This window comes from Anas platyrhynchos, chromosome 6 (genome assembly GCF_047663525.1).
Source record: "Anas platyrhynchos isolate ZD024472 breed Pekin duck chromosome 6, IASCAAS_PekinDuck_T2T, whole genome shotgun sequence".
Classification (NCBI taxonomy): domain Eukaryota; kingdom Metazoa; phylum Chordata; class Aves; order Anseriformes; family Anatidae; genus Anas; species Anas platyrhynchos.
The window spans coordinates 33,016,582-33,039,086 of record NC_092592.1 but is presented as its reverse complement, the minus strand read 5'-3'; the positions used below and the strand labels follow the sequence as shown (position 1 = coordinate 33,039,086).

The 22,505-nt window shown below is 39.9% G+C and overlaps 1 protein-coding gene across 15 annotated transcripts in view; it reads left to right on the top strand.

Annotated features, from left to right (window-relative positions):
• ABLIM1 (actin binding LIM protein 1) overlaps positions 1-22,505 on the top strand; it is a 191,032-nt gene that overhangs the window by 114,664 nt on the left and 53,863 nt on the right. For all 15 annotated transcript variants that reach the window (XM_038180873.2, XM_072039814.1, XM_072039808.1 and 12 more), the window contains 2 exons: positions 357-450; positions 19,907-19,994. In XM_038180873.2, the coding sequence (XP_038036801.2) occupies positions 357-450; positions 19,907-19,994 (182 nt within the window). The remainder of the gene's footprint in view (positions 1-356; positions 451-19,906; positions 19,995-22,505) is intronic.

Below are 22,505 nucleotides of genomic sequence, written 5' to 3'. Positions count from 1 at the left end.
TCACAGACTACAGAAGATTTCTTTGTTGAATGATCTCCACTCATCACCATGGATAGAGTTCCAATAATTTCTCTAGAATTGTACCACCTGTAGTTTTAGAGTCTGTTTTTTAAGAATGAGGTTTGCTTCAGTGTTTCAAGGTTGGGTACCTTTCCTTTATGGAAATTTAAACGAATAATTATAGAATTATGAGAATATGATTTTTTATTTTTTTTTCTTCTACTGCAAAATACATCTCTTGGTTTTGCCGATTGCTGTTCATTGGAGTTCCAGAGTGAAAACAAGGGAAGAATGTAAGTCATGTTGTAACCCATTTATTAAAAGGTGGTTTATATTTTGTGGATTTTCTTTTTCAGAGATGGTGCTCCTTATTGTGAAAAGGACTATCAGGTTCTTTTTGGAGTCAAGTGTGAAGCATGTCACCAGTTCATTACTGGGAAAGTCCTAGAGGTACGTGCTTTGTAAGATGGAGTTTAAGAATTGGGCCACATCCCATTATGTTCTGATGGAGCCGCAAAAAAAAAAAAAATTCTCATGGGAAAATTTTACTGCTGATTTTAGAGCAAAGGTGCTAATTTTCAGAAATATTTTCAAGTGTTTTACCTTTGGAGTAATCAGGGAAAGTATGTGATAGAGAATTAATTACACTAGTTTCTATGGATTTATGATTTCTGTGTTTCTTTTTTAGTGGTGATGTGCAAAGTCTGTTGCATTTCTTATTCTGTGTCAGATTTGATATATTTATAGAGGTAATTTGAGTACTGGAATCATTACCTTTGACAACTGTGAGTATTCTGAGATATATAGTCATGAAGGGGGGTTGTGTACCTGAGATTTTTCTTCTCAAATAAGGCCAGATGATATGAATGATGCTGACAAGGTGAGGGAGAAATGTACTGGAAATAATATGTTAGAAACAAGAAGGCACAAACAGAAAATGTCTGAACAGTCTTTTGTTTACTTTTAGTTGGAATCCTCTGTGTTCTCTTTGCATCTCTGGCCAAATCATTTTACAGTTGCATATCTTTTGTTGTCAGTACTGTCTCCCATGGCTGTGACTAGTCCCCTGTGAGATGGGATCCTTGAATTATGCATGGATCCCTCTGTGTCATCACAGAAATGTTCAGTGGGTAAAAATGCAGACGACCTTCCTTGTCCTGTTACCATTGAAATATGAGGAACAAACCTGTTGCCTCCCTTCCATATAGGATTCTATGTTCAATGGAAATAACCTGACCTTTGAGCTTAGGCCTAGAAAGGGGCTGTGTGGGTTGGCTCCAGATTTAGTTATGTTTAATACTCAACCTTCCTGGAGCAAAAAGGGGGGAACCAACACAAAATTCCCTTTGTATAATAAAGTGGAAGAAATGGGAAAGCCAGGAAGAATTTCAGTTACAGGCATATTTTTTGGAGAGGAAACCAGATGTATTATTTTAATGAGTCCAAGAAATAAACCTGAAAGTATTACCAAAATAAAAACAGATGGAATTTGCTAGTTAAATGTGTATTATAAGTTCTCTTCTTTGTGTTCCATCTACTGCTGGTATAGGACTGTGTCAGCCCTCACCTGATAAGTTTCATATTTGATGCAAAGTGGAAACAGTTCGATTTTCTAGCTCTGGAGGTCTCTGTAGTTCAATATTCGAATATTAGCTGGGACAGTAGCCACCAATTGAGACTCAGAAAGCATGTAGACAGCTGCTGTGCCTGTCACTGCTTCTACTGAGAGGAAATACACTTTTCCAGTTAGCTGTGATCTTAGTCTGCCTCCTTTGCAGGGTGTTTCTAATTCTTTTGGAGAGCCACAAAGATAATTAGTGAGAACAGTCTGACTTTTCCCTTGAGTTAGAAAGGCTGTGTCTGGCTTTTATCTGGAGGTCTACTACCATCTGCCTATCTGTTCACATCTACTGATGAGTTTTTCAGTTCAGTACTCTCTATTGGAGAGTACTCAGCATAGTTGGAGAGAAGTAATTGGATTTGTGAGACTGGGAAGCATAAAATATTCTAAAATGACTTTAGATGCTATTTCTGCTGTTACTCTATTACACAGCACATGATAGGTGCTCAAACCTGTGCAATCTATTGCTGAAAGCAATGTGATCTATTCAGAGGCATGGAGATGAAAATAATAAAAGAGGAGGTTCTTTGAGTCTGCAGAGAGCTGGGAAGAAATGAGCTATTTCTGTTTGGAGCCTTCTGTGTAGTGGATGTGAATATAGAAAGGTTGCATTCATGTTGCTCTTTCTAGTATCAATGAGAAAGAAAATTAGGTTTCTGAGAGGATCTAGAGCTATATCCTTTCAGAGCTGAATCAGCTGAGGCCAGGGGAAGATGAGTTCAACTCAACTAGAGTTCAGCTCTCTATCACAATCTAAGCTGAAGTTTGGTTTATCAGAGTCTTCGTGTCCCAGACAGAACCTTGTTGCAGTCATTTTGGTGTCAAGGTTGGTTTCTTGCCTTGTAGTTCTTTCTCTTCTTATGGGCATTTATTATCAGAAGAAGAGACAACATATTGCTGAAATAAAAGTAATGGAGCAGGTGTCCAACCTCATGTAAGGGTCAAAGTCAGAGAAAATAGATAAAGATTCTTCATGTGACCTAGCCCCAGCAGGATCCAAATATGCTCATGAAATAGAAACAGACCTTTTGAATGATATTATGGAAATATTAAGCATGTGAAATTACAGGTAAAACTAGAATTTTTGCTTGCATATTCATGGATCTCATTGATTATCAGAGGCACAACCCTTAATAATACAGTAGAGGGCAGCAATAGTTCTCAATATCTAACCAAGACCAAAAAATAAAGCATGTAGAAATTGAATTACTTGTAACGCAGCTCTTTCCTGTTTCGTTTTAAATGGCATTTGAAGCTCACTGCTATGTGATAGGTGTAGAGTGGACAAGTCCTTAGAGTCTTTCACACAGTATTTTATGGTCAGGGAGACTCAGACATTGCTTTGACTGATTTACAGTACATCTTAGTAGCCTGGATAGTCCATGAATTGAGTTCTTCACATATCAGCGGGGAATGCAGGTGCCAGAGAGACATACAAGCATTTTCTGTCATTGGGCGGCACTTGAAAAGATGCTTAGAAGATACAGCTAATATTCAATAATACGAGGAGTTTAGTAGTACCATGGGCTAGTTTCTTGTCTCCTCCTAGAAATCTTGCATGCTGTCAGAGATGCACAGTTCTAAAGGAGCAGTACTAATGTCTCTAAATTAGACTAAAGGCACTAATAAGTGGAAATATGCATGTAAGATGAGAAAATTATGTGTCAGCACGAGTCCCCTTTGAGCAGGAAAAGTAGTTTAAAGGATGGGGCCAAAGCATGACATAAATCCTCTGGTAACAAAGGAGATGAGAGATTGGAAGTAGCCAGAGGGTCACAGAACAGGATGCTGCAGTTCATGGAGGGCTGCAGATGCTTTCGAGGCAGGACAAGTAACAACCTCATTAGCCTGTACAGAAAGTCACCCACAACCTTTCAGTACACCTGAAGTTTTAATTTAGATGAAGCTCGGGATTCTCACAGACAGATTACTGTTTTCCCTCCTTGTTTTCTTAAGCAGTGTTTCTTTGGCAAAGTTGGGCATTTTTGTCAATTAATATCATGTGCGTTGTCTCTTGTCCTGCCACCTCTCTTGGGAATGAAACCATGTTATCAGTGTGAAGTAGCACAGTTATTGGAGGTGGAGATTATGGCATTACTGTGCAGCTCAACTGCTACCTAGCTTTGTATTTTACTTGTATTAATTAGAAATATTAATCTGATCCAGGTCTTTGATTTAATCCAACAATAAAATATTTGTTATGTCAGGACCACTATATATTATTTCATAATATTCATCCAAAGCAATGATGTGAAGATATTAGAGGGGAAGTATGTGGCACGTGGTATGCAAACACTTCCCTCTAATGGATCAGAAGAAATCAACAGAATGCTGTTGTTGTAGGACTGATTTATTTTTTGATCATTCTCATTACTTTACTAGATGGAAAGTATAGAAAAGCAGGAAAACTGAAGCGAAATGAAACCGTGAATCTGTGCTTTGTTTGTGGAGGCAGGTGATACCTGTTTTTCTAGTAAGAGTTTATTTTTTTTAAATAGAAAATTTAAGATGCTTTGCAGCATCCCAGCTCCTGCTCATTTTTATCCCTCATTGTTGCTTTGCACCTCTGAAAAATCAGGCCTTAGTCTTCTACATTGAGCAGTCAGCAAGAGAGACAACCACAGCTGAAGCTAATGTTGGCCCAAGCGTCCTCATCTCAGAAGGCAGCTGTGCTATGCCCTGTAGGCACGTTCAGCAAACTTTGTCATAAAAGCCAAGGTTTGAGCTCAAACTTTTTAAGATTCAAGCCTTAAGAAAATAGAACTTCACCAGCATTCTGTAGAGATGATTTATTTGCTCAGTTTTGAAATGCATTACTTAAAAAAAAAAAAAAAAAAAAAAAAAAAAACAGCATATATTTTGTTAATATCCACATCTCATGGAAGAATCTCCTTTTTTTCTATACCATAGATCTGACAACTTTGAATAGCCATAAAAATAGAAAAAAATGCCATGTGCATTTAAGTCAGCTCAGGTATTTCTCATGTTATTTTGCCCATAGCTTTCTGTGATAAATAGTCACAGATGATAGATAAGTCTGCACGCCAGCACAATGAATGTGATAAGTATCTAACATGAAATAGATACTGCAACTTTCTTGAGCATGCAGGATGCTTTAATACTTGAGTATTTGATGATACTGTTGTCAAGACAACAGAGATCAGTGCTCTTCCTTGGGCTTCTCCAGGAGAAAGGAACCTTTATTTATGGCAAATTACTCATTTCCTCTTAACTTCAGTGAAAAACTTTTCTTCTCAGGCAGTAATGCCATAATGAGAGTAAGGACTGTCACACAGTGGAAAGTCTAAGTTGTTGTCTTCGGAGTTTCAAGGCTTGCCTATGGAAAGATGTCCATCTGGTCTTAATCCTACAGATCTCTCTGTAGACATGTGTAACTCCACAAATCTGAGTAAACTTCAGCACATATTTAGCTATTTGAAAGATGCTGGCTTAAATCATTTTTGCCTCGTGTTTATCATGTAATTATTCCTGTAGGGCTTGATTCAAAATATGTTAAAGCACTGAGAAGCTTTCCATTGACTTCAGAGAATGGTGGATTGTGCCTACGCCCATGCATTCTATCTGTGCTTATCTAAAGTGTTTTACAAAACTCCTAAGTAGTATTCTTTTAGTTCTGTAGAAAGAAGATACCAAGACAGAAACAGACAAATAACGTGCATGAAATTAGACAGAAAGCCTGGGAATAAAAAATTCAGGTGTTGAGATTTTCACTTTTATTTTCTATTACTGATTTGATCTCGTGATCTGAAGATGTATATATCTATTATATCTACTGTCAAATCCCTCAACCATCTGGATACTCTACCCATTTAATTTTTTATTTTTTTAATGCTACTTGCTTACTATTCATTATCAAATAAAAAGGCATTGTGTGATTTCTCCTGGCTGTGCATAGCTTGAGTTCCTGTTCTGGTGGGCTGCTGGCTGCCCTGTGTTTGTTTCCTGAGCACTGCTGAAACTCGCACGCCACCTTGTAAGCAGTGGCATAATGCCATTTTAACAGATGGACCCGGAAAGAGAAATGCCAGGAAACCAGAAGCCTCCTTTGACTTCAGCCTGCAAGGTCAAGTTCTAAGCAGTTCTGTTATAGTCATTTATGCTGAGCTGCCCCTTATTTTAAAGAGGGTGAGTATACTTACGAGGTTGCATTTCATATGAAGGAAACTTAATACTTCTAGTTGCTGTATTTTAACGTGCCAGAATTTTAAGACGTTTTATCTTTGCTGCACCTAACTCAGATACTAATTCTCTCTTTCACATCTTGACTTCAGAATTTAGAAGTAAATAATAGTAATAATTAGAGAGAGAGAGCTGCCATGGTTGTATAAGGCAACCGTATCTCTGCATTTACCCAGCAAAGAATGTGATCCAGAGTAGCCTGTGAGTTTATTCAAGTGTTGATTTCAGGCCTAGATTTAGAAGCTCACATGAAATCATCACCCTTCTCTGCAGTCCAGGATGTAGTTTAGGTACTGCAGGGTATTCATGCACCTGGTCCTGTGTTCTTACACCAGTACATCTTCTAGATCAAAGAACTGTGTAGAGAACCTCTTAAAACAAACATAGATATATTTTACTTCCATTCAGAAATGTTAAATGAAAGGCAAACATATTCTGCTGAATGAAATATTTCACGGGGTTGTTTTCATAGTGATTATCCTGGAAGTATCACAAAATGTGTCACTTAACAGATTCAGATGATGCAGCCTGTACCAGTAGTAAAGGTCAAGGTGATTTAAAGTGTTTAGTGCTTTCATAAATGAAGTAGTTTAAACAAAGACTGATGATGTGATGTATGCAAAAGGGTTTAGTTTTGGTGGTGTGTTAAGGAAAATTGCTGAAGGATGTATTACCACTCTGTTTTCATATCACCACACTGGTTTGGACATTTTATAGACTTGGGAGGTAACTCAGCTGCTCTCAACCAGCATCTCCCAGCCAGCACTGTCATCCTCACACAGCAGAAAAATGCAGCAGCAGAAGGCTACATAACACATGAGAAGCGGTAGCTTTTAGTGCACGCCTTGTTAGTTCTGTGATTTGCTTTGTGTTTAATTTTACTGCTGTTCTAATAAATCGGAAAACACGAACGTGCTGCCTAACCAACCAAGGTAAGTGGTAAGAAAACAGCAGAAGCACATTGCTGCGATCGTTTGCCTTGTGTTTGCCCTCGCAGCCAGACAGGTACATACAGCAGACCACAGGGCTTGTTTCGATTGTGGTATTTACCTGTGAAGAGATCAAATAGGGTTGTTTTATGGGGCACACTGTGCATTCATCAAAGGCTCACAGGATGTGTGTGGGGCATGGCCTCACCCGCAGGGTGCTGGCAGTACACAGGATATTTGTACCCGTGAGAGAAGCGGCCCCTGTGCTCTTCCTGCCCTCGCTTGAATCAGAGCAGAATACAAGCTCAGCATAACTAAGTGCTTCTGACAAAACTAGACTGACACCCAGGAGGCTGTGTAAATTCTTCAGAAGCCATGCAAGTAAAATTTAATAACTTCCAGAGCCAGAGAGTGCTGGTTTCGTAGTTGGTGGACACCTGTCCCTGAGGGAAAAAATGTTCAACATGGAGCAGTGACTCGAGTGATGGATGAGAAGTGGCCCTGCCCCTGCCTGGGCCAGGATCTTCCCCGTTTCCTTTTCTCAGAGCAAGCTGGTCGAGTCAGTGACAGCGTGTGTTCAGCATACAGGCTTGGCGGGCGGGAGAGCGAGAGCAGAAGACGAGGAGGAGGAGGAGAAGGAGAAGGAGGAGGGAGGCTGAGGGCTGGGTGCACTCAGGGGCGCCTTGCTCCTGGTCTGCAAGAAGGTGAAGGGATTCTGCCCACCAGCCGAGCAGGGATGGAGTTAGACTGAGGAATTCTTACCAGAAGGTAAATGTCTTCCTGTGAAACCAGATCTGAACTAGAAGGGGAGTAGTTTTCTTTTCGGGGAGGGGATACAGCTTTGTGATGTGACTGAATAGCTTGTCAGTAATATCAGAATTGGATATTTGTACTATTATTACTGCTCCGGCAGGATTTTTTAAAGGGGTATGTGTAATCCCATGTCTTAGTTGGAGAGTGTAGCTAACATTTTTAAACTGCCAGAAATAGATGAGAACAGGACAGAGCTTGGCTGTTTCTGATTGCAGCTGATTGCAGATGCACGGAGGAACAATAGACTTCTTTATCTCAAATACTTCTTAGTATAGTATGTTACATCTTGTGATCACTTCTGGAGAATCAATGCATAGCAATAAAGTTAGAACTTTTTTCCAGTCTCTCTGTCTTTGAGCTCGGAAATGTGTTTTATTAGTTAATGTCAAACATTGTTGGGTTTTGTATTGTTTTTAATGTGGGGTTTGTTTGTGTAGAAATGGGGAAATGAAAAGTATAACAACTCAGGCATATTAGTAAATGTTTGTAGCTGAGTAGCAGCACAGACTTGACTCAAACTATCCTTCCCTGATAAAAATATGCATGTGTAATTGCACAGAACACAGCACCATGCACAGGGTCAAAAAATATAGACTTAATATACTTCCAGAAAAAAATAATCCAATAAAATATAATAATAAACTTCAGAAAAAAAAAAAAAAAAAAAAAAAAAGACTTCATGTAAAAATCTTTCTAACAAGGTTTTGGTGACTTTGCTTTTTTAAACTCAAAAGATTGAACTTGGCAAGAGGGATATCTGTATTTAGAAGAGGCTTGACATATAGTAAAAGCAATTAGCTGGAGTTGACAGAGCCCTAACACGAGTTCAGTTGCTATGGCAGCATCATCACAAGGCATTAACTTCTCTGCAGTGGTTTTGAAACCATCCCTTAGTCAATTTGAACATCAATAGAAAAGGGAGGAATGTTAAGAAGATGTACAGGATGGTGAATAAGGAGAGCAAGTTGTAACAAGTAATTTGAAAAAATAACCAATTAAAGCTTCCTTATTGCCACAAAGGGACTTGTGAAGTCTTGCAGGTGCTTATAAAATAATGGCTTATCTTTATAAATTGCTTTCTTGTGTACAGTCTTGCTGATGAGGATTTATGTTTCCTAGCACAGCATCTTTAGCTTTTTCCTGTTTGTTTTAATTAAATATTCTGTAGAGTGTTTCTTGCACTAAGTATTAGCGATAAACTTTAGCAGACTGATAAAAAATACTTTAGAATGACGTTTCAGTAGAGGCATTTATATTAGGATAAAGATCACTGCCACCAAGTATGCCTTTGTGGTATATAACTATTACAAGTATTCCAGTAGCACACAACAGGTACTTAAAACAGGTACTTTTTTACTGTAACAGAGGTGCACATAACATACATTTATTTTTTTTCAGTGGAATGGTAAATTACCTGGACTACTTTATTTTTCTTATTATGTACCTGTGTTAAGAACTCTACTGCATGGTTGTCACTGTAGAACATGTATTCTTTTCTTGGCACAATATGTTTTAGGGAAAACATAATATTGGGTTTTCATTTTATAGTTGCTCTTGTTTCTTCTTTTCATCTTTTAAACTTTTGCATGTATTTATTTATTTATTTTTGCATCTTTTAAATGTTGGCACCACAATCAGCCACAAAAGAGGTATAAAATTACGATGATCCCTGCACCAAAGTACTACACTGAAACCACTGTCATGGTCTCACTTTCAATTGGGATGTAGTGATAGGGGAATGTGAGGTAAGCTGTGACATCATGACATTTTTTCAGCCAGTTTAGTTTTTGATTTTCCTTGACTGAGATCACAATGAAAATGGATTAAGTGGTGGAATATTTTTTGTAAGATTGTGATCTTTCATTTTTAAGTTCTATAAGGGGAGGGTTTGCTCCTCGGTTGTAGAAGGGCGGGGTGGGACTTACACCTGTCCCCAGTAAAAAGTAAGTGTTGGGAAGAATGCAGCAGAAACCAGTTTGAAACTTGAGAAGTGGAGAAGAGCCTGTTGAGGCAAGTCTATAGATGTCACACGTTTATAACAGGTTCCAAAACAGGTATTGTGCTTATTATTCTCTGTGTGAGGACTCAGTCTTCTCTTCTCTCTGCTTTGTCAGGGTGCTTTCCCTGACAAAGTTTGGAATCTTGGGACTTTGATGTCTGCACAATTAACACCCAAGTGTCTCTTTACTGAACTGAGTGCTTTAAAGATGAAGAAATATGATTACCTGAGTATTTTGCAGGTAACTAAATGTTTAAAATGACCATCTGGAGCATAAAGTAGGCAGGTTTTAATTGCCTGCTCATGCTACATTAGAAGGTTGTATAGGTGTAGTTGTCCTTGAGATAGATACCTGGTTTGTTTGACATTTATTACAAGCCATTTTGTTTGGAAGAGGGAAAAACAGCACACAGCAAGAGGTGCACCTGTGCACCACCAGCAACACACATGCTGGCATTCAAACTGTCTGTGAAACTGGCTTGGGATGTTCTGTAGTTCACAAAGGTCTCTGAAATGAGAACCAAGAATCACTTGAGTATGAGTTAGTGTGTTAAGAATTTGACTTGCACATGTACAACTTGGAGAGAGATTTGTTATGCATACAGATGGATGTTTTTGCTTTGAATTCTGTGAAGTAGTTGCATCTTGGCTGGAAAATGTTGTTTTCCTAGGAATGAGGAGAATAAGAACTGAGGCAGTAAAACTTCAAGCAGATTCCTCAGCAGCACCCTTGAAGTACTGTGCTATTGAGGCAACAGTCATAGAGACGCTATATTCAATTGAAACTTTGATGGCAGCAAGTGATGTTAGGTATCCCCTTCTACTTTATGTTCATTTATCTCTTTTCTGTTCATCACCACAGTAATATGTTCTATCATGGTTATTTTGCTGGGGTCATTTTCCTGCGGTAACTAGAAACCTTGATTTTATGTGGAACTGAAGAAAACAATGTAGCAAGTAAAATGGCTGTGTCTTGGCTCTGAGAAACATACTCTGATGTGATGTTCATGCCAGCTAGGATTCAGAAGTATGCTTGCATAGTTTTGCATCTGTAATTAGAAATCATCTGTATGAGAAGACTGACAAACAATATAAAATGGACTTCTGACAAAAATAAAAGGCTCTGCTTTTAAACCAAGTACCTGTTGGTGGTCTGACATTAGATTCTAAGTTACTCTATTTGAAAAAGTGACAGCTATTTCTGTGCATTAACTTATTCACTCAGTTAATTTGATGGCATTTTGGCCAGAATCGCAAAGCAAGTATTCCTCAGAAATGCCTCGCTGTAGACAAATTCGGTCTCATACATGTGATTATGTGTTAAAGACTCTGGAGTTAAGAGTGATGTGTTTGGGAAGGAAAATATTTGAAGAATATCTGTCCCTTTGTTAGATGGTCATCTGTTGCTTATTGTGACCTCTTACTGGAAGAATTTTCTAAAGGTAGCAGGTAGCATTGCAGTTAATCAAGGACAGAATACTTCTTATACTTTTTAAAGCATTATAGGACAAGAGTAGCTGGAACAACGGTGACAACAGGGTGAGTTTGCTACAAGAGCAGATAGCAGTCACCAAAAGGAAAAGAAAATACTCTGCTCAGTTCACTTCTGGCATATTTTCCTATTAGAATAACGTGGGGATCTACCAGGTACAAATAAGCATATAGTGAGTGCTTTATTTTTACTTTATTTCTTATTGGCTACTTTTCTTTTATGTCCTCTTGTTATTTTCTGGTGAGGTACTGTGTGATCTCATGCTTAATCTCTCTTCCCCCTCCTTTGGCCTTCCCAACTCTTCTTTCTCTGTTGTTCTTGGGACACTCCCTCTGAACTGAATGCAGACATTGGAGTGGAGACCAGGCATTGCTACATGGCATGCCAGAGGTTGCACGGTTCCACAAACAGCCTCCTGACAGAAAACTGGAAAGACAATTTTATATTAATTAGGTAGGAAATCAGCTATTGGATCTGGTGGTGTGCTACTCAGAGGCGCTGCCGGACTGGGAGTCTAAGAATTTGAGTTCTCTGCTTGGATCTGCTGCAAGAATTACTTTTGATCCAAGGTGAGTTGCTTAATGCCCCAGACTCTCACATCCTTCATTCATAGGAAGACACTTGCCTGCTGAGCAGGCTAGCAGGAGTTTTGCTGAGCCCTGCACTGAGCTATCTCAGCTGTGCCTGTTCTGCAGAGCCTCTGGTGCAATCATGGCAGTAGCAGCTCTGGTGCTGATGCGGCACAGCTCGTCCCGATCTGCTCCTGGCGTTGTGCTTGGGCTGTCTCCCTGAGCCACAAACCGCATCAACAAAAGCTCACTTCCAGCAGCAAAGTTCCTGCTATACCAGGAATTCTGCTGCTTTGCCAAGACAGCTCAAGGAGTAAATTTTTCAGGCTCTGACTCTAATTATTCTGTCCTGTGCTCCCTAGGAGCAGTTTAGAATCACAGAAGGGTTTGGGTTGGAAGGGGCCTTAAAAACAACTAACTCCAACTCCCTGCAATGGGCAGGGACACCTCCCACCAGACCAGGCCTGGCCTTGGTGCATGGGTAAATATCTCCATCTATATCCATTGGAATGGATTTTAAGGTTAGAGGAACTGCTAAGTGTCTTGCCTGACCTTCTCTTTTCAAAATCATAGAGCTTTTCCCTAAAAATAATGATGATAATGATAAAATAATAAAAATAAGAGGTTATCCTTTGTGAAATTATCCTGTTTCGTCATGAAGGCTGCAGAATGATTGTGAAGTCACAGATTTTCCCTTTTGCTGTTTAAGTTACCTCTACTGTAGAAACCTCATCTTATTTTGTGGTTAAATTTGTCTAACTTTAGCTTGTTGATGTTACAGTTGTTTTTGTTTGTTTGTTTGTTTTGGTGGGATTGAAAAGCTCATTCTCTTTCCTATTATTATCTCTTCTTTGCTTTTAATTACTGTTCCATTGTACTCCAGTCATCTTTGAAGCATCTCTCTCAGTAATGATTTGGCTCCAAGTCCTTCAATTTCACAGCCTAAGGCTCACGTTGGTTGGTGGCTCTCCACTGAATTACTCTGCAAATCCATGTGTCCACTTGTCGGTATTATAATAGCGACGGCAGTATATAGTCAGAAGCAGAACCTTACTTCTGCTATCCCTTTATGTTCTTTGCACACACCAAATGATCAGAAGAACCAGCTATTTTAGGTACTCTGCAAGCTCTTTCTGGGAAGTTACTAATGATGACCTCCAAGTGCCTCCCTCAGTGGCTGTGGCCTACAACGTGGTGCTCAGTCTCCCAGGGCGCTGCTTGCTTGATTTGCAGCAATTCTGCATTAGGCTATTAAAATATACTTGTTAGATTTTAGGTAGCTTAAACAAACATTGTTTTGAGTCATCGGCAAATTTACAAGGAAAGGTTTTTATATTTGTTCTTATTATATTGTTTGGGCCAGTAGCAGAGGTACCGCATGCTGTGGGCAGAAGGAAGTCATCTCTGAGGTGTTTGTCTCCCCCCTGCTAATACATCCATCTGTCAGACAACTGCCTAGCTATAGTTTTTTTTTTTGTTTGTTTGTTTGTTTTTTAAAGACTCTTGAGTTCAATTTATTCAAGTCTTTTAATTTGTAAAAGTAGACTCATGGCAAACACTTAAAAAAAAAAAAAAAAAATCTTGTCCAACAAACAGTATCTAACATTACCTTTTACATTACCTTTTTAATTATCTCTATTCTTATGGTTTTTCTATATAAAAGAGTACGGAGCATGGTAATTTTCCTGTTTGTCTTTTACAGTACACAATTTAGGACATTCAGTAGGCTGTCTTTAAAATTCAAGGATTTATTTTTTTATGGTTACTTTAAGATCTAGGTATATGTTCCTTTAAAATACAGTGTTGTTCTTTATCTGTCTACACAATTAAATCATGATCCAAATAAAAGTAATTGCTAATTTTTAGAATTGCAAATAACCTGTTCACATTAGGATGAGGTCTAATATTTGTTGCCAGGTGTCAGGTGCAGTGCCTTCTGATCTATAAAATAGCTGTCAGATGCAGGTTTTTGTTTGTTTGTTTGTTTTGGGGAGAGTTTTTTTTGTTTGTTTGTTTGGTTTTGGTTTTTAAGATATGAAAGAGCTTTGTTATTGAAATTTCTAGCTAAATTTCAGCAGGTTGAAGTCAGTTGCAGTTCTGCTGACTGAGAAAGTAGTTTCTAGTTAAGTATACCAGTAATACCTGTCACAAAGACAGTGAATTCACAGATTTGTATTGACTCTCAATGAATCAACGTGAGAATTGCTGTTTATGAACCTGGACTTTTCCCTGATCTTTTATTTCTGAACAGAAAACATGCATCTTGGATTACTTTCCTCAGCCATAGTGACACTAGTCATTATTTTAACTCCTACATCTCTGATGTGAATGACCCTGATAAATTTAGTATCCTTCTAGATCCTAGATCCAGTCAGTCCAGATAATAATGAAAGAAGACTTATAAATTGCATAGAGTAGTGAGATGTCTGAGACTGGGTAGAATACCAACAATTTACATACTTATTCACAACAAGACAGAACATGGAGCAAATGTTGCACGCATTCAATGGTTAGTCTTACTTTGCAGGACATACACATACCTTAATACAATCTACTACATATATTTTCTCTGAATTCTCTCTGATTAACTACATGGTCAGTCACTGGGATTAGATTTCTCTGTGCATAAATATAACCCAGGATCCTAATAGAGATGACGTTAGAAATCCTGGCAGTGAGCAATAAAGGTGGGTCTGCTATTGCTTTGCTTCTCTGTACAGACCAGAATACTCTACCTGGCCTCTTGAGGCTTCTGTGGGTGCATGTCTTAGTTGAGTGGAATTATCTTTGAAGTAACAACCTCCTGCTGTTAACTGTGTGGAGAATGTAAGTTCTTAGCTGTGGTACAGTGTGTAACGATAGGTGCATTTGCTCCGTGAAGACAGGATGAGTGGCTGCCATAAGGAACCTCTAGTTTAGCATGTTTCACCTTTGTGTGCAACTCGTTCATTGCTGGGTGTTGTAGGAAAATGAGAACTTGAGGCAGAGCCGACAGTGCAGTCACAGGTGGCTGCTAGGGCCCTACTGCACAGTAAGTCGGGTTGATGTTCAGCTCCCAGGAGGGCTGATTCTTCATGCTAGCAGACCAATTGCAACACTGGAGATGTAGCCTGAAGCATTACTCACATCTTTTCTATAAGGAAAAATGATATTCTAAGCAGCTAATAATTTGCATTGCTATTAGCAGCCACTAATGAGTATAATAATACTGTATGCTGATGGAATTAACAGTAATAAGTTCCAAAAGTTTGATACAGTCCATCTGTTAAGGAATGTAATAGCATGACGCTGGTAGTCACTGCTGGGATACTGGGAAGTATCTTGTATAACTCAGAAAGCAGGCATGGAAGAACAGTGCAAGTGTTCCTAGCAGCTCCAGTCTCGGCTTGCCCAAGACAGCACAGCAGTCAATGGAAGGCTCTGGGATTCTTCCACGTCCCTTGCATGCAGGTTGTCATTCAGATTTAGAGTCACGGCCTCACGCTCCATTTCCCACTTTCCCCCTCACGTGCTTCTCGCAGCCTGGGAACTGCCGGTGTGAGCTCTGCTTCCCACTGCTCCGGGCGCAGGGCAGGGCTCTGCTGGGAGCTGCTCCTCTCCAGAGGGGGTGGTGACATTAGTACTCCAAACAATGTCAGGAGGTCTTCGTTTTAAAGATGCACATCAAACAAGGATTTATCAAGCTAGGTAGTTTACAAAATGTAAATTGTATTGCATTTTCCTTCCTTTGGTAGTAACAGGGAAAGTTACGGGAGATTCAGATGTCCTTTGGAAGCAGGAGCTGCACTTTTATTGTTGTATCTCAGCACAGAAGTTTGTAGTGACTTGCTGAACAGATAAGACCCTGGGAAAAATGAGTGGACAGTTTAGGCCAGGATGTTATTAAAAGCAAATTTTGGTCTTCATAGTGTTTGTGCTGTTCCACCCGCCTGTGAGATCACAGAAGCCTGCAGAGAAGGAAACAATGGCATTTGATATTATCCTGAACATCAAACAGGGTGAAAGATTCTGTGACCTCTGCCAGTAATTAAAATAAAGCTTCCCTGGAAAATGGTAGGCTACTGCTACAGTTCCTGTTTTACAATTCATGACATTCCTTAAGGGGTTTAAAGATGAGTCTGAGTTATTCTTTATGCTGCTCCTTAGTCCTTAAGAGAGCTGAGAAATCAGGTCAACCTCCTTAGAGTCATGGTAGGAGTAAATATTTGATTAGATTTGTCAATCAAAGAGCTGTGATTGATAGCTCTTCATTAAAAAAACAAAACAAAACAAAACAAAAAAACACCTTTTAAAAGCACTCTTAAAACTACATACTTTTTTTTTTTTTTTGCATTTAAGTTGTATTAGGAAAATTGAGCTTTCTGTGTTTAATAGCTGCTTGTCAGGTGATTGCTAGGATATCTTTGAATGGAGAGTGAGTACAGCTGTGCAAATGTAACGCAGCAAAAATGCACTTAATTGTGTCTTTTGGCCAACAGAAAATGTCTGTTGGTAATTAGTTCTTCCTCCACCAGACCCACTGGCATGTGAGCACTCCTGGTGGGATTCTTGTTATTGTCCCTTCTGGCTCTTGTTCACCGTTGTGCTGGAAAGAACAGGACTGAAGGCATGAGTAATAGGAAATCTTAAGCTCTCACGTTCACCAAAGAGGAAAACATTTATTTAATCAGACTGGAGCTCTACAAGCACTGAGAAAATAAAAGTTGGTCTTGTGGGAGCTGGGGGGACAGCATGAGGGAGGAGATAGACTCTAAAAGTGCAGTCCTTGGCTTTTGAAGTACTGTGGTCCTAGGATTAGGGCTGGGTGTGCTCAAAGCAGGGACTGAGGCTGGCTTCTGGGGCACGCATGCAGCTGTATTTCTGTTTTCTGGGTTGGAGTCATTTGTGTTTAATTTTTTTTTTGTGCAACCCACAATTGTCTTTCCCAGACACCTATGAGAAATGGTACCGTTTTGGCTTTAAGTCCCAAAAGACTAAATAGCTATTTTTTTGAGCAAGAAGTGATTTGTTGCTGTCGGCAGGGTGCAAGATGCCAGCTGAGAAGTTTTTGAGTAGCAAACCAGCTGTAAGGGATTTCTGGATATGAAGTGAATTTGGGAAGGGGTAAGGAGAGTGAGGCATAGTGGGAAGGCAAGTGCCTTTAACCCTCTTACACTTCAGCTGAAGAACCTTCAGGGCAAATGTGCACTGAGTAATGGTGCTTGGTACTGCCAGCAGGACTGGGATGTCAGCCTTAACAGCCCCCAGTATGGCAACGTGTGGTTACAGGAAACTTCACACCGATTGTGCTGAGTGTGGGTTTAGTAGCCTGAGAGCTAGGAAGAAAACAAATATCTGAAAAGTGTGAATATTTCATTCCCTGTAGATCCTGAAGTTTCTCCTAATATGTTGTAATGACTGATTTTTAGCAACCTGCTTTCTCAGATGATGATGGCAAGTCAGGCTTAGCAAGATTAGCCCTGGGTTAGCTGAGCTGCAGACTGGTTCCCAGTGGATACGCACTGAAGACAGAGCTCTGCTCCAGAGTCATAGAAACACTGCTGAGGCAGAAAATGGATGAAACTGGATGTGAAGCATTCAGCAACAGCTGCAGCTGCTGTGATATAAAACTCCAGCAAAACCAGCCAGTGCAGGAGGGGTTAGTGCTTCCACTTAGCAAGCTTGTGTTAGCAGGGGCGTGGTGTTCCTTCATCACTGCTCACTCTGGGCTAACGTTTGGCCAGTTGTTACAGCCTTGGGGAAAGATCTGATAAACATTTTGGCTGTTTTAGAGATATGTGTACATTGTTTAAATTACATTGACAGTAGCATATTGGAGTTTTTTTCCGGGGAGTGGGAAGCTTCAGAGTGGCCACAGGTTTACACACAATATTGTGATGAATCCTGGATTTGTTTTTCCTGTAAATAATCTGACTTTCTTAAATGTGTAGGCTGCTTATAGAAGTCATAATCAACTGACAGATGTACCAGGTGTCCTTAAGAAAATATTTGTGATGAGGAGAAAAACAAACGGCATGTTTGTCAGATGATCAGGGCAAGTGAAAGACTCGCCAATGTTAGCGAGATTAGACCAGATACACATCCTTTTAGGACAAAGGGTGAATGGAGCTAGTAGAAATTACTGACCCAAGTTGTTGTAATTTGACTGCAAAATAAGGAACACAAAAATCAGAATCCTGGGCTACTGCCAGAAAAACTACCCAAAAACCAAAGATTTCAGCAGTTTTTGCCTAGGACAGTGCAATGCAACGTTTGAGTAATACATCGGGGTCATCTGTCATTCTGTTCCTAAAACACACGTACATCAAAGCTTGGAAGAACAGATGCCGAAACTGTTCGGATGTGAATGCATGATTTCTGTTGTCCGCAGAGCATGGTGCTTTCACGTTAGAGATATTTCTGCTGGATCCATTAAAACTCCATTGCCGTAGTTTGCTATTGGCGTTCTTGGAAGGGAATTATTTCTTTATAAAGCCTAATTAATCTGACAGTATCAATGTACAGACTTTTTGGCAGTTAACTGAAATTACAAAAACTTTTGACCACAGTGTTGTTTCAGTCTTTTGTGTCTGAGAATTTGGATAACATCTTATGAGACATGGCCCCATCTCAGATGGGATATGTCAGGGGTTAATTCATAACATAACAGGCCCTGTACTTTTCCCAGTTCAGACTAGATAGCTTCTTAGCTACCGTACTGAATACCTTTTGAGAAGCTATGAATTTATTTCAGAAAAAAAATCCATGTGCCTACTGAAAATCTGAGCTCTCATATGCAGCAGAGATGTTCTGCAGTTGGATGAGACAGGCGAGCCCAGAAAAGATTCCTCTTCTATGAGTTCATATGTATTTTTGTAATCATTGTCTTCCTGTTTGGAGAAGATGCTTTCCGGCAGTGATTCAGTCTTGTTAGGAATTTTTTATATCTCATTAACTGGGAGCAGTTTCCAGGACATGGGCTTGGCATCATCTTTAAATGAAATATGCCTGAAATTGCTTATGACAAGCAGCTCTTTGGGCCCTCACTCTGCTGAAGAATTTGAGGAGTGCTCAAAAGTTGGGATTATTTTTTTTTTACCAAATACAGATAAAATTCCTGTTCCTTTGTATGCACAATATTGATTGTGCACAGCAGAAAGTGCAGAGAAGGATACAGGCTCCTGCTGATGAGTGCTGAGCTGTCTGAATGTGAGATCTACCTTGGAAGCCCGTTCAGTATTTGCAGCACTATGCTGCAGACTGGTGTTGTGCACATAACATTTCAGTTGATAGGGAATATTTTGTGAAAAGGCATTTGAAGTTAACGTGTTAGGAAATCAGATACATTTATAAAGCCTTTTAGAATGCATTAATTGTCGCTACTTGTTTGGTTTAGGATTAATCTTTTTTTTTCCTTTTTTTTTTTTTTTCCCTTCAAAAAGCCTGATGGGCTTTGCATGCTTAGTTTCTCCCAAGGAGAAATCACAATCGTATCTGTGCCTTGATTTTTCCTGTCCTTATAGGCCTGAAACCTGATCAGCCAAGTCTTTTATGAATATCACTGTATTGAAGAGATGTGTATTTAAGTGACTCGGTGGATTTGGGTTACAGGATCTAGAGTATTTAGAATCTTTATGTCAATAGTTCAGGCAGCTCAAGCTGCCTGCACCCATGTAGCTTCTGAAGTCAGGCATTTGTGCTTTGGGTTAATGGGGTCCCAGAAGTTGCCCATATCAGCAGTGTTGGGAAGGCAGCCAAGGAATGAAATGGCAGGTTGAAAACTGTCATTCATTGTCTAAATTCATCCATAACAACGGAGCAATTGAGAAAATACGTGCTGTCTGCAAAAGGAGGAGGCAGCAGGTTTGCACAAATGTCTAGCTGCAGTGTAACATTCATTGCTTTGGACTGGTAAGTGGAGATTCAAAAAGCTGTCAGGCAAAATCATGGAGAATAGAGAGACTGGAACACAGCCTTTCACCAGGAAGTCTTTAAACCACTGATGACTTGAATGGGAAGGTGTGAAGAAGAAAGGCTGTTCTATCTTGTCTTGTTCCTGTAGCCTTTTACCCGGGGTAGTCACTGCTGGCCTCTGTTGAGGACAGGATGCTGGACCTTTGCACCGAGCCAGAATGGCAGGTCTTACATTCCCATAGCTGCTGTCACATCATCAGAGCCATATTATAACAGGCGAACTAGAGGAAAAATGAGAGTGGTCTGTTAGCAGATTGAGTGCTCACAGAGCAGTATAATTGTGAGCAATGTTTACAGTGCATTGATCCCTCATCTCTCTTTCTTGCTTAGGCAGGTGACAAGCATTATCATCCAAGCTGTGCACGATGCAGCAGGTGCAACCAAATGTTCACGGAAGGAGAAGAAATGTATCTGCAAGGTAAGGACGTCTCTGTTCTAAAACCAGAAAGTCAGGCTTGGTAATTCTTCTGTTACAGACCTCAGCACTTTATTAGCTATCTCTGTGCAGTGTGGACACAGTGGACAGTAGCCATCCTTTCTTCTTTACGGTGCCCTCAAACTTTTTTACTGAACTCTTTCACTATAGTAAATGGCCATGATGATGGCTTTGCAGTGACTCTATACCTGAGTTGAGCCAGATTGTATTTTCAAAAGCTGTGTAACAAGGGTAAAAATTATTAGGTTGCCTCTGAATTTGGCTTCTCACAGATAGCTCATCCACCAGTCTGTACACTAAGCTATCAGACAACGTGAGAGGATTTCACGTAATTTTCCCCTGAATTCTGTTATTCCGGACCACTCTTCAAACTGTAAAACGCAATGAAAAGCCTTCCAGACACTGCAGTGAGCTTGTTTTGAATCACGTAGATCTGATCCCCCATGCGCATCATTAGATTGTCTCCTCTGCTTCCTAATTATATTTGCTTGCCTTGCCTATTTCCCGTTCATCTGGTCACATGTCTCCTTTAGTCCCATTTATATTTATTTGTCTCTTTCTGAAGTCACTTCTTTCTCATACATTCATTTCCATTTCCTTTTTATTATTAGCGGTCTTGTACTCACTTCCAGGTGCAAAGCATTTTTTTTTCCTTAATCGTTTCATGTAAAACAGAATGTGCTTCTTTCTTTGATTGAAAAACATCCTTGAACTGAATTCTGTTGACTTTCCCAGAAGGTAGCACATTAGCTGTTAAGCTACAATTATTTTTTCTGACTTGCTGTCGTATTAATTAATATTGGTAGAAAGACATCTAATATGCATTTGTACATCTAGAAATCAAAGTGAAAAGGTAACTGTGGATCGGGATTTTGTGTGTTGTAGTTATGTTAGAAAACTCACTTGATGCACCTGAAAGGCCTGTAAAAGTGTAGGAAAGAAATGATGAAAGTGTGATGGCAGCTATCTCGTGAAAAAATGGAGACAGATTCCTTCTGGAGGAATTCCAAAACAAGATAACATTGTTAAGGAATTCCTTTGAAGCTAATTTGTGTTATTTTATAGTTTGTCCTCCCTTGCAGTCCATTTTTCTCATCTCACTGGCCTTGTAAGGCATCATCTTATTCCAGCTGTGCACAGAATTAGATACACAGTTGTGTAGCAGCACTTCATTGCCAGAGCAAGGAGAGGCTGAAAGAGGGCTGGGTAGGAACTACTGCTTTCTGATGGCAAACTGGAAAGCCTAATTTGAAAGCAGCAGTTACAGCATCTTACAAGTGGTAATCTTAGTTTCTTCACATGATAGTATGATAAAGGACAGGCAGAGTTCAAGGTGAGCAGATTAATTCAGAAATTACTTTAAGAGCAGTGAGGGATGAACTGATGCAGTTCGCACCAGTCGAGCACAGAATGGAAGTTCACGTGCAGGCTGTGGTATAAACTTGTGCAGATCCCAGTAAGGCAGGAGGTACTTAAACAAGGCCAGATTTTTGTCCAGGCAAAGTTTAGGTGATATGAGATAGGAAGAGATACCTAGCTCCTTGACCTGCTGTCATTCTCTTAGCTACACACACTTCTGTATCTCCTGTCCCGTGACGGTGAATTGATGTCCCTCACGCTCACTGTGCTTCAGTGGAGGAGCAGCAGCCCAAGTTGCACTGCTTTATTGTATAAGTCTGTTTTCTGACCAAGTAATGCTATTGCTGAGTGTACTCCAGACTGTCTTGACAAAGCTTTCCTTGCTGAATTCAGCATGCTTTTAAGGCTTTAAGGTGACCTGAAAGCCTTTCCTCTGCAGAGCTCTCAGCTGAAATGGATATCCTGACTCCATCCAAATTGTTCCCCCTAGGGTGCAGAATATCAGCCTTCCAAGCATTTCTCTGAAATAAAAACCAGCCAGAACCAAAATTACATTACCAGTGAAATATATGAAAATAGGAAGCTTCCTTCTCATCTCTAGTTGTTCTCTCTACTAGACATGAAAACTGTGTTGGTACCGCTTTGTATAAGTAGAGGAGCCTGGTAGGTTTCTGTTAGTCACTTGCAATAGGAATGTGCAAAAGCAAATCTGCAAAAGGAAAACACAAAACTAAACCCACCGTTCTGGGGCTTCCTATGTTAAGGATGGTTTAGGTAGTGCTAGCAGAAGCACTCTGACTTCTCCCTGCTCCCTCACAGGGAAATGACAAGGAAGTAGCATCAGAAACTTTCTCTTTCCCATGGACTTCCTTAGTAGTATTTTATTATAGGGATCATCCCAGAGGGCTGTTACTGAGCTAGGATGTTGCTTAGCATTCAGAGGGCTGCTGCTGCTCTTGATTCTCACACAGGCTTTCAGCCTTATTCACTGTGTAATTGAGCTGCTGCTTTTTAGAGCACTGTATTCTGAATCAGCGGTACACGCAAAGCAAAAAGCTGAATAAATGAATGTGTTGCTTGATGTTTGCCAAGTGAGCAAACTTACATTAGGAGTGGGATTAGCCACAATTTGCT